Source organism: Balaenoptera borealis (genome assembly GCF_965194805.1).
Source record: "Balaenoptera borealis genome assembly, chromosome: 6".
Lineage (NCBI taxonomy): Eukaryota > Metazoa > Chordata > Mammalia > Artiodactyla > Balaenopteridae > Balaenoptera > Balaenoptera borealis.
Window position 1 is genome coordinate 129563112 of NC_138863.1, and position 15976 is coordinate 129579087.

General features: G+C 48.5%; 1 protein-coding gene across 1 annotated transcript in view; it reads right to left on the reverse strand.

Moving 5' to 3' along the window:
- The window catches only part of CYFIP1 (cytoplasmic FMR1 interacting protein 1), a 95785-nt gene that overhangs the window by 3141 nt on the left and 76668 nt on the right, over window positions 1–15976 (reverse strand). The window contains 8 exon segments of the mRNA XM_082395473.1: window positions 362–509; window positions 891–1129; window positions 1919–2013; window positions 2553–2625; window positions 7952–8082; window positions 10440–10530; window positions 10789–10932; window positions 15458–15545. Coding sequence (XP_082251599.1) covers window positions 362–509; window positions 891–1129; window positions 1919–2013; window positions 2553–2625; window positions 7952–8082; window positions 10440–10530; window positions 10789–10932; window positions 15458–15545 — 1009 coding nt within the window.

Consider the following 15976-nt stretch of genomic DNA (forward strand, 5'->3'; position numbering starts at 1 on the left):
GCAGAGTATTTTCTGGAATTCAGTTACAAAGAATCCATAAAACACAAAAAGATCTTTAAAAAAGCCTCAAACACACTTTAACTACAGTGAAGGGAGCCAGAAGACTTGAAGGGTATGCCAATAATCTGAAAATGGAGATCTTACAAGGCTCTATAATTTGAAGTAGGTCTACATACCTTGAAAATAGAAGGAAAATGGAACCATTAGTATTTCAGTACCAGACTCCTTTACTTACTAATTCTATTTAGATTCATTTGGGGAGTGAAAAGAAAGCTTCAGTTGTCCTGGCATGAGAAACATTCCCAGAAAAACGACTTATAGTAACTAGAAAGTATCTTTTTTTTGTGAAACTTCCACATACCACGTTTTTGATAATTTCATCTTTGCCATCATGTTTTTGGACTTTGAGTAGATGGTAGCAAAAATCCAGTACAGCAAAGCGCCGCTGTTGCCCAAGAAGCACAATGATCATACAGCCAGCCCAGTGGAGCCCGTCGCCAAAACACTGCCTGGGGACAAGAAGCGGTAGGTAGGGTGAGTGATCAGACTCCAGCGACCAGACCCCCTGCGCGCCCCGCCCGGAACACTGAGCAGAGGTGTGTCCCCGGTAAACACCTCTTTGGGGCTCCTCTGGCACACTGTGGCTCCTCCATGAAGAATGAGTTCATGAAGTTGCGGCCCTCCTATCTAGCAAAACGCACACCTGACGTGCACAAGTTTCCATGAGTTCGGACAACTCCAGAAGCCCAGCCCTGAGGCACTTGCTGGGCACTTGAGCAGTTTTATAGCAGCTCAGCAACTTGGGGGTCCGTTTCCAGAGGCAGGTGGTCCCCTGTGTTAGCCCAGCGCCAGGCTCTCTCCCCCAGCCCACCCCGAGCACACGCGCTTACTCGACTGTGAACTCGTGTGTCCCCACAGGAATGCAGTAGACAAACTGCATGGCGCTCCACAGCCTGTGAAACTCGACACAGTCGTCCACGTGCATGACCCCGTTGCTGGGCAGGGGCCCCCGCCAGATGGGGTCGTCCAGAAAGGCCCGGATCCGAGCCAGGATGACTTCAAACATGGACAGGCCACAGCAGAGGCGCTCCTTCGTCAGCAAGTCCCCCTCTCTTGCTATTGCAATTTGCTGTAGGAAGGACAAAACGTCACGGGCATGGCAGGAGGCTGGTGCTGAAACTAAAGTACTCCGGCTTTGTTTCTGACTCACTGGAAACTATCCCAGCTTGCAGAAGAGGGTTTTTAGAAATAAGCATCAACAAAATAAATATGTCAGCTATTACCCGTATGTCTTACCACACTAAACGTATTTCAGAGTTGAGAACTGTCGAGTACAGCTGTTCTTAACGGGGGGTGATTTGTCTCCAGAGGACATCTGGCCATGTGTGGAGACATTTTTGGTTGTCACAGCTTGGGGTGGGTCTAGTGGCATCTAGTGGGTAGAGGCCAGGGATCCTGCTAAATGTCCTACAATTCATAGGACAGTCCCCACAACACAGAATTATCTCGTCCAAAATGGCGACAGTGCTGAGGTTGACAGACTCTGATGTAGCTGGCCTAAGTTCACGCAACTCCTCCCTGCCTTCTCTTCTTAAAAACCTATGAGAAAGCCTCCTTCGTGAAGGGATGGACGACAAAAACAGCGACGTTTTCTGTGTCTGTCTCACGTGCCAGGTGACGTTCTACGTCCCTTCCACGTGTTAGCTCATTCAAACTTCCCGGCCACCCTGTGACAAGGTCCTGTTACAAGCCCCACTTGAGACACTGGGGCCTGAGCGGCTGAGTGGGCTCGTCCCCCCTCACGACGCTTCAGGGCTGCGTCTCACCCAGAACCCCTGCTCTCAAGCCCCAGCCCCGCCAGTGGCCTAACGTGGGGGGCCCAGCTCACAGCAGTGACAGCGGCCCCAACATGCGTTACCTGAGGGGTTCCCAGTCTTTCGATGAGAGGGACAAGATGCAGTGGGGCGTACTTTGATTCTAGTCTTTTCATTTTGGCATCAAGTCTCTCTCCCTCTGCAGTGGAAAAAAATATTTTACACTCTGTTCCTTTGTATGAATAATAACTGCACAAGTTTAATTTTGTCAAAACAAACAAAAACCAACCAAATGAAAAATGTTTAACATTATACATGTAGGTTCTCTTTGAAAATTCTTTTATGGAACTGGCTCATTTGCTATTTTAACTCAGAGAATTGATTTTCTGTTCAATATTCACTTTTAAAAACTTATTGAAAAATCCAAATGTAATCAAAAACAGAGCACAGTACAATGAATCCTCTGTGCCCATCTGCTGCAACAATCACGAGATGGCACTCTTGTTTCATAGATACCCAACACCCCTGCTTCCGTGCTATTCTGAAGCACATCCAAGACACTGCATTTCAGCCCTAAACACTTCCGTTATTTGATACTCATTTAACTACATTATGTTACCAATTACCCCAGGTTATGACTGAACAGGCAGGAAACCCAAACAAAGCTGGCCTGTAGCTAACGAGAACTCTTTGGCCACACAGACATGCATCCCTGCCCTGGTCAGAGGACTGGCTCACCTTTCACGTGGACTCTCGGTAAGATGTTCTGGAAAGGGGCTGCATGCAGCAGGTCGCATACTTCTTCCAAAGACTAGAGCAAAGAAAACGAAGGCTGTGTTAGGAAGCTTATCTCACAGCAAAAATGGACCAAGAAATCAGGCGCTGAAAACAAGGCACGTCCTTGGCATTTAGTGTAAATTAAACACTGCGAACAGCACTGCCCAACAGGAGTCTCTGGGATGATGGAAATGTCCCCTAGCTGTGCTCTTAAGGTAGTTACCAGCCACATGTGGCAATTACGTACTTGGAATGTGGCTGAGGAACTGAATTTTCATTTTTACTTATTTTGACTAATTTAAACAGAGACATGAGTAAACCCAGCACTGAACATGGCCTTCGTATTTTACAGTTTTGCAGCCCTCTGTGCAGAGATAGGAAGGAGGTGCTTCCTGTGTAAACAGCGCAGAAGGCAGAAGGAAGGGGCAGCGTCAGCGATTCCCCACAGAGCCCAAAACAAGTTTCTGAGCAGTCGCTCTGAACCTGTTGCTGGATCACCAACTCCTTTAAAGAGGCAATAAAACCCCACGCTACACAAGACCTCCAGAACAATGCAATGCAGGGAGAAAGTTTACTTCCAATGTCACAGGGGTTGCAGAACTCCTAAAAGCCCAGCAGGAACCCAAAGATGGGCAAGAACAGGGCGCCCTTCCCGAGTCTGAGGGCCCGTAAACAAGGGAAAGCTCCTTAGACCGCGGTGCATTCACCTCAGGGCAAAAAGGCGGAAGACGAGAATGGCCTCTCATGCCTCCTACTCTACACCCATCCTGAAACGTTAATAAAAAAAATTGTTAAAGAAATGGTTATCAGAGAGTCAAAACATACTGACTGATGAGAGTTTCCCTTCTGAGGATCTCCCCAAAGATGAAAGCAAGGCTAAGACCAAGAGGAGGAAGAGAAGGCTTTCTGTACCCATCAAGTGAGGGTCCCATCGTCACCTAACGTAAGCCCGGTGCAGCAGCCTATCAGCCACCCCTGCTCCTCCAGAACCCCCCAGAGGGAGGCTGACCTCCACCCCGTCTCCTGCGCCCAAGTCCAGCAACAACACGAGTTCTTCATGCAGCATACACGTGACGGGAGCCCCTCTAGGCCAGTGCACACAGGACCTGGTCCCCAGGCCCCCTGCACTAGGAGAAGGAGGCGTGGGGGCTGAAAGAGGACATGCTTAAAGAAGGAAGGCATCAGACGGTGACGGCACAGCATGCAAACACAGCATGGGGGCAATGCCCGTGGAGTGCCACGCAGCTAAGAGAGGCTGAGGAACGTCACCACTTACTGATGCGGAGTGGTCTCCAAAATATATTTACTGTCAAGTGAAAAAAGCCAAGTGGAGACGGGCGATCAGCCCATCTGCACCAAGAGGGTTGGAGGGCATCTGGAAGGTGACTAACTGCAAGAAAGTGGCCGGGCCAATGGATGGGGGATGGGAGACTTTGATGAGGGAAGAGAGCTGCTGGGTGGAACGGCTGGGGCAGAGCCACACAGATGGAGGGCTCTATAGGTGGTAAAAGCACCTGCCTGCTGGCAACACCACTTTTAGAGGGATCACTTGGCTATCAGTGCAGCTTCCAGGTGTCATTGACAGTGAACTCAAATTTCTGCACCCAAACCTAGCCAGAGAAAGAGGGAGAATGGCTATAAAATTCAGTATTAAAAACAAACAAGCAGGGCTTCCCTGGTGGCACAGTGGTTAACAATCTGCCTGCCAATGCAGGGGACACAGGTTCGAGCCCTGGTCCAGGAAGATCCCACATGCCGCGGAGCAATCAAGTCTGTGCACCACAACTACTGAGCCTGCGCTCTAGAGCCCGCGAGCCACAACTACTGAGCCTGCACCTACAGCCTGTGCTCCGCAACATGAGAAGCCACCGCAATGAGAAGCCTGCGCACGGCAACGAAGGGTAGCCCCCGCTCCCTGCAACTAGAGAAAGCCCGCGTGCAGCAACGGAGACCCAACGCAGCCAAAAATAAATTAAATAAGTAAATTTATAAAAAACAAAAAAGCAATCTAAAACTATTACGAAACAAAAAGTTCAGTAAACACACACACATATAAGCTAAAAAGAACTACATCACCAAAAATTTCAGGTTGGGCTTAAAGGGCAGAATTTAAAGAACAAAAGGAAAAAACCCTTCTTCAGAAAGGTAGACGTATCTATCCAATGAAGAAGTTCAGAGTAAGATCAACATTGTTGGTTACTCAACCAAATCTTGGTGCCAGCTGGGGCCACCAATACCCTGGGGGCCTCACCACAGGCTCAGTGCCCCCTGCAGCTGGGTGGCGGTTACCCCACTTTTCTAATGTGGCAATTTGAAGAACACATCTACGCTTAACATCTCCATTTATATTAATGGGAGTCCATACAAATGCCAAACACAGTTTATTACCACTTTCCTTGGAGACACCAAAACAACCACCAAGGAGAGATCAGTGTCTGGAATCTGGGTTTGATGAGATGGAGTGAGAAGAGCCATGCATCTTTCACCTTACAGAGTCCCACCCTGGTACTGGAAAACACCACCCCTTATTTCCAAAAGGACAAATGCAAGACCACAAAATTCCAGTCTGGGGCAGGGCCTGGGAGCAGATATGCCCAACACAAAGAGTGCGGCTTCTTGCCACTGCCATAAGGTGCACTGACAGGTCAGGGGGGAAGGAGGAAGCAAAGGGTGACGGTGCACAGAGAGCAGGAGTGGGTGAGGACAGAGATTCCTGCAGGTAGAGCCTCCGTGTCCAGGGGCCACTCATGGGCCACGGAATCTGCAGTGAAAAGAAAACGGCACTCAACTGAGTTGTAGATGACCTTTTTATTTATTGTTTCAGAAACATCCATCCACTCATAAGCCAAAGTTTGCTTTAAGACCAACTGACTTAATGTCTTTCCTAGATGCCCAGCACCGTGCTTGTCACACAAGGGAGCCCAGTACAGGGTGTAAACTTGAGACCCAGGCCCTGGTCTCAGAAGGGAAGAGACACCGGGCATCTGTGTCACCTGGGCGCCGAGGCCCAGCACTCACCTGGCTCCTGAGACCTGGAAGGTCCAGCCACTGTTGAGGCTGGTCCCCAAGAACTGCAGGGGGCCATCCAGAGTGCTGGACACCTGGGAAGGGTGGGGGGGGGGGTGCTTTGAGAGTGCTGGACGCCTCAGAAGGGCTGCACTGGTGTCCAGGGATAGACAACAGGAATTACTGAAGGGTCTGGGCAGGTAAGGATCACATCAGTTCCAGATTTCTCTTTCCCTAAGTTTCTAACACAGGATCACACTCCTTCCAGAAGCCAACAAATGTCCAAGTGTTCCCTTTATGTGTGTGTTTCAGGAAAAGTCACTCATGAAGGGAATTTTCCTATATTAAATCTTTAAAATTCATGATGAGTGATTACTATTTAAAGGAATTTTCCCTAACTTATCTGGTTGTTAAAAATTCACATGTAAATACACATGAAAGATAAAAGATTCAGTTCTCCCTCAGCTGTTCCTGGAGTGAGGCCGCCCTGGACACCAGCTCTTCAGGGAGCCGCCCGCCGGCCCTGCACCACCATTCCTGCTGCAGGGGAGGGGGGGCTGGGCCGAGTCACAGCTAGTGGGACAGTGAGGGCCTGGGAGGTACCCATCTCTGGCACCACATGGAAAGGGTCTCCGGGGAGCAGAGTAGCAGAGGGGAAGCCAGAAGATGCGGGTCCTGACCGGAGGCTGTACCCTGTAACCGACCTTGGACTCCCTGACACGACAGCCAACATATTTTCTTTTTTTGTGTACCTGGGTGTAAGAGGGCCAGTCCAGCGGCTCAGCCCCTACAGGCCTGGCAGTCTGACTGCCACGCCCTGCACAGTGTACGGGCACCCCAGCCCCGGTCACTGCAAAACACGACCTTGCCTCTGCCAAGCTGCCAGGGCCCCGGAGACAAGAGACTGCCTTTAAGAAGTAACAGAGAAAAGATCTCCCCAGACGGAGCCAGAAATGCAAAACAATTCCCATCGAAATGCCAATATGCTTTTTCAATGCACTTGGCAAGCCGATTCTAACACTTTCAGAGCAGAGCAAAGATCCACAAAGAGGGAGCATGTGCTTGAAGAAGAAAAAGGTTAGGAGCACGTCCTGTCAGGTGTCAAGACTTAAGTTAGAGCTACCATGAGTAAGACAACGTTTTAGAGGCCACGGACAGACACGCAGACCGGTGGAATGAGGAAGAAAGCCAAGAAACAGACCAGCACATCCACAAAAAGCTGAAGGATGACAGAGTGACACTGCTGACCAGCAAAGAAAGGAGTCTTCCTTCGGCCACTGGAGGAGGGACAACTGGTTACCCCACAGAGGACAAAAGAACCTCATCCACATCTCACTACACACAAACACCAACTCCACAAGGAGTATAAACTGAAGAGAAGCAACACCTAAAACCCTTAGAAGAAAATATGAAAGAATATCTTTATGACCCCTAGGTAGGAAAGGACTTCTTTGAAGAGATACAAAAAGTGCTAACCGTTAGACAAAAAAAAAAAAGAGAGCCTACATTCAAATTCAGAGTATCAGTTTACCAAACATCACCACTGTTAGAGTGGAAAGACGAGCCAAAAACAGGGGGAGGTATTTGCATTTAAGTGTGACATACAGAAGATACACAAATTATAGTAAAATGGACAAAAGATACAAACGGAGCATTTAACAGGACGGGAAGAGGCCAGCACCAGGGAAGATGCCCGGCTCTCTAGTCCTGAGGGAGAGGCAGAGTGAGGCCACGCAAGAGTCCATGCTACACTCACCAAGGCTCTCGGTGCAGAACTGTCAGTTGACGTGGTCTACAAGGGACAGAGGGAGAGGCTAAACGACACCACCAGGAGGCAATCAGTGGAGAAAGTGGGTGTCCCATGTGTGCTTTCCCAGTGTGGTGGGCTCCCAGTGTTTGCTTTATTATGCTGTCCACTGCAGTAGGCATGGGGCACATGCAACTATTTAAATGTAAAAAAAAATTCAGCAAAATTTAAAAATCAGTTCTTCACACGGAGCCACATTTCGAGGGCTCCACAGCCGCAGCTATGGAAATTTCCATCATACACAATTCCCCTGGGCAGCAGTGCTTTTACCTTATGTGTATATCACATATGTTAATTTAGATGCAGCAAATACTATATAATAAGACATTCTTAAATGATGAACTGCATCGCATTTTTGTTTTCCAGTTGTAGGGGACAAATTCAAATTAAAGTCTAAACAGTCATGAGAAAAGAACGGTGCTTTACGATACTTGCTCCCCTTCCGCCACTAAATAACCCCACTGAATCAAGCATCTAAAGCTCGGCCTGTTCCATCACCCGTGGGGAGGGGGGCTTGGCGGGACACGGGGCGGGGCAGGGCACTCACCAGGCTCTGCTCTATGAGCAGGCAGAAGAGGATGGCGTTGCCTACCTCCCGTAGGTTCTGGAAGCACACCGTCTTCAGCTCCGCATACTCAACAATGTCCTTTAACTGGTGGTGGAAGAACTCCAGGATGCCTGTGGTGGCACAGAATGAGTGTGGGGCTGGGGGAGGCTGGAGGGGAGGGAGCCCCACAGGGAGCAGCCTGGGGTTCACGGCCGGGAGCACTGAGCATTCTCACACTGCCATCGTGCCCACAAGGACATGGCCGCACGTCTCCTGACCCCAGCACCTTCCCTGCACTGGTGGTTTGTCCACCACCTGAGTGCTGGGCCTCAGCTCCAAAGCCTCTTTCTCTGTCAACCCTGTCCAGGCATAGCTTGTTTTACTGTGCTTCGCAGATATTGTTTTTTTTACAAATTGGAGATTTGTGGCAACCCTGCATCAAGCCAGTCTATAGGTGCCGTTTTCCCAACAGCGTCTCCTCACTTCATGTCTCGGTGTCACATTTTGGTAATTCTTGAAATATTTGAACTTTTTCATTATTATTGTATTTGTTACGGTGATCTGGGATCAGTGATCTTTGATGTTACTATTGCAAAAAGATCACAACTTGCTAAAGGCTCAGATGATGGTTAGCATTTTTTTAGCAATGAAGTGTTTTTAATTAAGATATTCATGTTTTATAAGGCATGGTGTCATTGCACACTTAATAGACTACAGTATAGTGTAAACATAACTTTATATGCACCAGGAAATAAAAAAAATTCATGTGGCTTGCTTTATTGGCAATATTCACTTTATTACGGTTATCTGGAACCAAACCTGCAATATCTCCAAGGTCTGCCTGTATCTTCAGAGGAGGCATCACGTCGCAATAAATGAGAAAGACCACATTGTCATCTCCAGCAGAGGTAGAAAAGGTATTTGGTAAAATTCAGTATCCCTTCACAGGCACAGAAGGGAATGTACGCAGTCTGATAAAGGACATCTACAAAAACCCTGTAGCTAGCCAGTGTCACACTCAGTGGTGAATCTGCACACCTCCTCCCAGAGCTCCAGAGCAAGACAACACATCTTCACCACTGTCCTGGAGGCCCTGGATGTTGTAATAAGGCAGGAAAAGACACAAGGCGTAAAGTCTGGAAAGAACTCAATCCATCCATTCAATGCTGATGCAGTCAAAAATCCCCAAAGCTGACTCCAGAATCTACAGTCATGCAGAAGACCTAGAATAGCCACAACAACCCTGAGGAGAGCAAAGGCAGAAACTGGAACGACTTGAAACCCCTCATCCCGAGAGGTCCGGCCCTGAATGCCGTTCGGCCAGGACCCCACAGCCTTGCCTGCCTGGGAGGCCGCCCTCTCCTCTCTGCGGTCCACCTGAGACGGCACGAGGGCGCAGGGGCGCTCCCAGCAGCACGGCACTAACCACACGGTGGTGCCACGCCAGCCGGGCGAGGACATTCGGAGCAGCCCTGAAGTCCACAGCTCTGCCCCAGACCAGCTCTGGACGTGGCCTAAATGGCCTGTCTCTGACATTTAAAATATCCACCTCTAGTCAGGATCTGAGCAACAGTTTTATTATCCCAATGTTACCCATCTGTTTTCTGAGATCCTCCGAAGCCAGGCCAGACCAGCGGTTATGTCCCTTCCCAGGGGCCAGAGGGGTCATCTCACTGTCCCCTTAGACACCAATAGCCCTGGGCGGTGCCAGCGACATCCGGGGGCTCAGCCACACCAGCCGACTACCCATCAGAACAGTCTCTCATGGGTGACCCACGTGTGGGCCCAAGTCACTTAATAAGAGAGCTGTCCAGCTTTTAAGAAAGTAGTAACGAATATGAGACAAAAGGCAGTTTTGCTAAGAGATGAGGGTTCCTGTAGTCCAACTTTATCACGAGCGATGCTTTCTGAGGTCACGAAGGCTGTTTACATGGAGAGCCCCAAATCCGCTCTGGTCAGGCCATGCAGGTCTGTCTGGCACCCCAAAGGGCACATCTGCCCGAGGGCCCTACGGTCAGCCAGCCAATGAGACAGGCTCTCATTTAGAGCGAGGCTGCCAGGCAGAAAGACAGACGGGCTGCGCTGTCAGGGGACGCAGCACCCCTGCACGGGGCTGCCTCTGAGGCCTCTGGGCAGTTGGACCTGGCAGTGGAGCTCCCTGCCCCTCCCTGGTCAGCGACCTTCAAGATCCTGGTGTTGTAGGAGACCCAAGGTGCACAGGGCTCACAGCCCTGTCGCTCCCCACCCAGCATGCCCACCGCAAACGGCAACTCCTACACACCCTCCTGCACACCTGCTCCTGGTTGAAAGGCTGGCTGGTTTTTTCTGCTGGAAACAATCAGGCTCTGGTTGGGCTCCCCACCTCCTCCCACCTGGGGAAGGCAGATCTGATCCTTATCAGTAATTTCCGACTTGACTTCCCTTACTGGGGCCTATGGCTGACACCGTCCGTCCCTCCCGGTGCACCCCAGGAAGACGCTGTGCTCACCAGGGGAGCCGTACTCGTGCCGCGGCAGCCGGCAGACCTTGGGCATCACCTCCATCAGCGTCTTCACGTACTGTAGGATTGTGCCTTGCAGCTGCAAGAGATGGGCTGTGTCAGCCGCCAGCCACACCGCCCCGCAGGCTGCGGGTGTGACGGGCACTTCTGAAAAGGAGTCTGTTAGTCAAATGCACGGTAACGACCCGGGACTTTGGCTGGAAATGAAATCTCACGCGTGGAGACTGATGTGAGAGATGGAGTGGAAAGCCCCTCCCCACACAGGAATTGTGTGCAGAGTCCTTCCCACCACCACCACCCCCCGCCCCGGGAAGGAAGCCCACCGAGGGAAACATACCAGGCTCTTGACCACCTTCAGCAGCTCTTCCATGACCACTGCAATGCCCTGGTAGCCGAGCAGCCGGCAGATGACCTGGAAGTGTGGAGGCCCCACAAAGTTCCGGTAGCTGCCGTAGATGCTTGAGTAGGCCAGGTTCAAAGCCTGGGGACAGAGAAGGCCAGCGCTTGATGGAAGTTGCCAGGGTTTTCAACGTAGCCCCACGCACAGGTCAAGATGAAGAATCCATACGTAAAGTGCATTAGCACACAGCGCCCTCAGGTGGGGGCATCCAGAGAACCTGTTGGACTGCCCTTTATTGATATCTATGTTTTCAACTTGAAGACATAAAAACAAGCTTGCTAAAACAGAAGGAAGAAAACAAAACCATTTGGTTCTTCAAAATTTATTAAACTGCCAGTCCTACAGAAGACATTCTGAGGTCCTGGAATGAGAAATGAATGTATCTCAGAGCCTCACTGCTGCCCCCATGTTACTGCTCCCAGTCTCCTGTGGGAGACACCAAGGATAGACTCTGATGAGGCAGTGGGGTATGCAGGGAGTGGGGGACAGCAGCCCTGCAGGGGGGGCAGGCGAGAAAGGTAGTCAGGGTGGTTTCTTGTCAGACGGGACCTCCAAGCTTGTCTAAGGACACAGACGTCTGCACACCTATCAGGGAGACTCCCAATGTAAGCATTCAGTGCTATGTGTTTCCCTCTCAGCACTTCTTTAGCTGCACCCCGTAAATTCTGATATATTTGCATTTCATTTAGGTCAATGTCTTTTTAAAAAATTTCCCTTGAGACTTCCCCTTGCCCTAAGGATCATTTAGAAATGTGTTAATTTCTGATTTTCTTGTCATCTCTTTGTTACTGATTTCTAGTTTGAGTTCACTGTGGTCAGATAACACACTCTATAATATTTCAGTTCTTTGAACTTTGTTGCTGTTGTTTTATGGCCCTGGGTATGGTCTATATTGGAGAATGCTCCATGGGTACTTGAAAAGAATGTATGTTCTGCTGTTGTTGGATGAAGTGTTCTACACACGTCATTAACATCGTATTGGTTGATGGTGTTCATTCTTTTTTGTTGCTGATTTTCTGTGTACTTATTCTTTCGATTACTAAGTGAAAGGAATGTTGACTTCCCCAACTACAGCTGTGGCGTTGTTCATTTCTCCTTTCACTCATGTCAGTTTTTGCTTCAAGTATTTTGAAACTCTGTTGTTTGGTGCATAAACATTTAGGATTGCTATATTTTCTTGGTGGCTTGACCTTTTTATCATTATGTAATGTCCCTCCCTCTTTGTCCCTGGTAATATTCTTTGCTCTGAAATCTGCTTTATCCTATACTCATACAGTCACTCTGCTTTCTTCTGATTAATGTTTGTGATACATCTTTTTCCATCCTTTTACATTTAACCTACATATATCATCGACTTGAAGTGAGTTTCTTATACAGTCATATTTTTTAATCCACTCTGTCAATCCCTCTGCCTTTTAAACTGTCTTTAGACCACTTACATTTAATACATTTACAAGTAATGTAATTACTGATTTTTAAGTTACGCTCTGTTTCATTCTTCCTGTCTTCCTGTGGGTCATTTAAACATTTTTTAGAATTCTGTTGTGATTTAACTGTGGAATTTTTGAAAGTATCTCTTTGCACAGGTCTTTCAGTGATGTTCCAGGTCTTACATTATACGTTATGTAAGTTATCACAACCTACTGTTATCAACATGTTACTACTTTTGAGTGAAATGTACCACTCTCACCTGCTTTTAGGTCCCTATAACCTTCCCCCTTCCCCTTTTATAATTGTCTTAAATATTTCCTCTATGTACACAGAGAACCACATCAGGACAGTAAGGATTCTGAAGAACTGGCAAAAGTCTAGTTGCTCGGCTCTGAATGAATATCCTCAGGACGCCTGCTTGCAATTCCTGGGAACTCAGCCCTTGAAATGTTGCCTATGTTGCCGACTGATACAGGTGTTTTCTACACTTGGGACACTTAACCATGCTGTACAAGCTTGTCTAGGTTGTTTGCACAAACAGTGATTCACGGCAAGCCCCTCCTTTCCTTCTGGGGATTCTGGGGTTTCAGTAACTCGGGCCAGTCACACAGGTGGCTGTGTCTATGCCCCTAGCCCTGGACCCTGGTGTTCCTGTGAGCTTCTCTTTCCTGGGCAGGAACTCTCTGCACGTCCCATGCGACCCCCATGAGGGACCACTGGAAGCCCGCACCTGCTTCCATCACCACCAGATGCATCTTTCCCCCTTACTGATCCTGCTTTGTGTCCTTTAGCTGTAATAAACTGCGGCTGTGAATGAATCCTTCTGGAGAATCACCAAATGTGCAGGTGATCCTGGGACCATCAACACAGAAAGTCTGAGTCCAAACCAATGATCAAATAAATGCAAGATTCACCAAGGTGGAAACACTGACAAATGCCTGTCTCACATTCATCCCTACAACCCTATCAGACTTGAAAAGACTGTATCTTGACTGTGGGCTCAGACACAACCTGCCCCCTGCCATCGCTCCTCAAAGTACCAACTGTGCTTTATTATTATTTTTTAATCCAGAGAAGGAAGGGCTTATTACTTGCAGCAAGAGAACACTTGTTTTCCCAAAGCAGTGTCCCTAAACTGTGCTTTAAATGCTGGGATTCTGGGAATTCCCTGGTGGCACAGTGGTTAAGAATCTGCCTGCCCACGGGTTTGATCCCTGGTCCGGGAAGATCCCACATGCTGCGGAGCAACTAAGCCCGTGCACCACAACTACTGAGCCTGCACTCTAGAGCCCACGAGCCACAACTACTGAAGCCCGCGTGCCTAGAGCCCATGCTCTGCAACAAGAGAAGCCACTGCAATGAGAAGCCCACGCACTACAACAAAGAGTAGCCCCCGCTCACTGTAACTAGAGAAAGCCCGCGCGCAGCAACAAAGACCCAACACAGCCAAAAAAAAAAAAAAAAAAGATTCTGGGATTCTGGGTGAGGTTTTTGCTTGATAATAAGTTCTAATGCTTGAAAAACATGAAAATCATTAGTGAAATTAAATGGCCTCATGTTACAAGTGGGAAAATTCACTCCCAAAGCCACCCTCACTTGCTCGGGGCCTGGGGCTCAATGACACCTAGTCCCCGGCCCCCCCGATGAGTGTCTGGCTTCCTGAAGACCTCATTCACCCCCTCACTCACCCCGAAGATGGCACATCCCAGGGACAACACAACCGGAGCAATGTACCTACTCAAGAGGAAGGGGAGGAGGAACTACCTCTGGAGAGGGCAAAATTACAAATCCTACACTATAAAACACGCAGACTCAGAGGAGGGGAGCCTCACAGCTCAAGTCAAGAAACACTGCTGACCACGCCTGATGCAGAGACTGGGGCCTCGCCCGGAAACCAGTGGACGAGGGCTCCAGACTCACTAGTCACGTGCCCTGGGTTCTCTAATGCCCTCAACACTGTGTATCTTCAACTGTGAAGTAGGGACAACCTTACTTACCTTATAGGAAAGAGAACATCAGTGATGTACTCAAGAGACTGTTCACTCAGAGTGGTGATACTACCAGGATCCAAAAAGGTAACGCCATAAATGGGCATTCACCTAAGTCGACGTTATTACTGTAAGACACTAGCCCTCACTCATCGCTCCTAACAACAGGACGGACTGGATTTCTGAACCGGATTCCTGTGTATTCCATAATCCCATAGGTGCGAACACTCTAACTGCACAGCAGCACACTGAAGCGCAGCTGACACGTCTGAGTGCTCACGAGGAACACGGTGGCTCAGCTCTGCCAGCGTGATGCTCTGGCATTCTGCCTTTCTTTGATCCTCAAGAAAGTATCATATGAGAGGAACAGTCAACGTCAGCGTTCCTCACGCAAACTTTTGTTAGACTTCTGTTAGGGGTCCAAATGATCTAACAAAAAATTACTGGTTTAGGTTTTAAGAATAAAAATGCCATGAACAATTTCTCAAAGAGGATGAAATCCATAAGTTTAAGTTCAGTCACAGCTGGTCGCTTTAAAAAGCACAATCTAATCTTTCTTTCCCCCCGAGATGGGCACCTACTTTGCAGATGCAGATGCACCTGCCTCCTTTTTAGCACAGAACGCTTGTCTTTTTCTTATTAAATTGTAAGAGTACTTTAAATACTGACAACACTAACCTTTAGCAATGCCCTTGCTTGCTGCATAGAATTGCTGCTGGCAATTCTATCAAATGCCTGGGTATTCAGTGAGCTTTCCCATGTCAGCCGGGAAACCTGCCTCATCTCATGGGATGGTGGGTGTCCCGTGGTTCCCGGATGTCAGCTGTTTTCCGCGTGCCCCTTCCCACCTCAGCTCCTCCCTCTAAGGTGTCACAGCTGGACAGGCCACCCTGCCCCTCCATCACAGATGTGCCCCCCACCCCCAAGCGTCTTCCACAAACTTTCCTGGCTTGATATTTTTACACCTTTAAATCTTCCAACAGTCTCACAGCTGACACCCACCACATGGCCAGAAGCTGTCCCAGCACTACATTACTTTTCAGAAGGGTGCTAAGTGAAGGAAACAATAACATTTTATATGTGGCATGATACATTCAAATTATTGAAACTAGACTGATTCAAATTAAACTTCAAAATACGCTTCGTTATGAACTTAAAAATCGTAATACAAACACCAAAGAACCTACCTTTGATCCATGCAAATACTGGGGTTGTGCATTTGGCTGTTTATCTCTTTGAAACTCTTGAGAAAATGGTAATACTGTCCGAACAAATCTAAACAAGAAAGATTAAAAAAAAGAAAGAAAACCAAAAATTTAATGGTAGTTTTTTAAAATTCAGAACTTTTCCATTACTCATCAATTAAATCTTCCTCCCAATTAATCATCACATAGGAAAATTCTGGGAAATCAAAACCCATACTAGGAATGAGCTATAAATACTCTGAAGTATGATAAATGTATCCGAAGTTCAGGAACAGAGTGAGGACACTGGAGGCCCTTCTAGCACATAAAAAGAGTCTCCAAACTTGGCACCAGGACCATTTCATTCAGTCTTTTGAAAAGAGGTGATGCAGGCACTTGGGCCTTGCTGGGCCTCTGGACACAGCAACGATGGCAGGGACAGGAGTGGGAAGGCAGACGCGGGCAGTGATGTGGTCACTCAGCTCACTGGGTAAAAACTGACAGAAGATGAGTCTGTAAGCG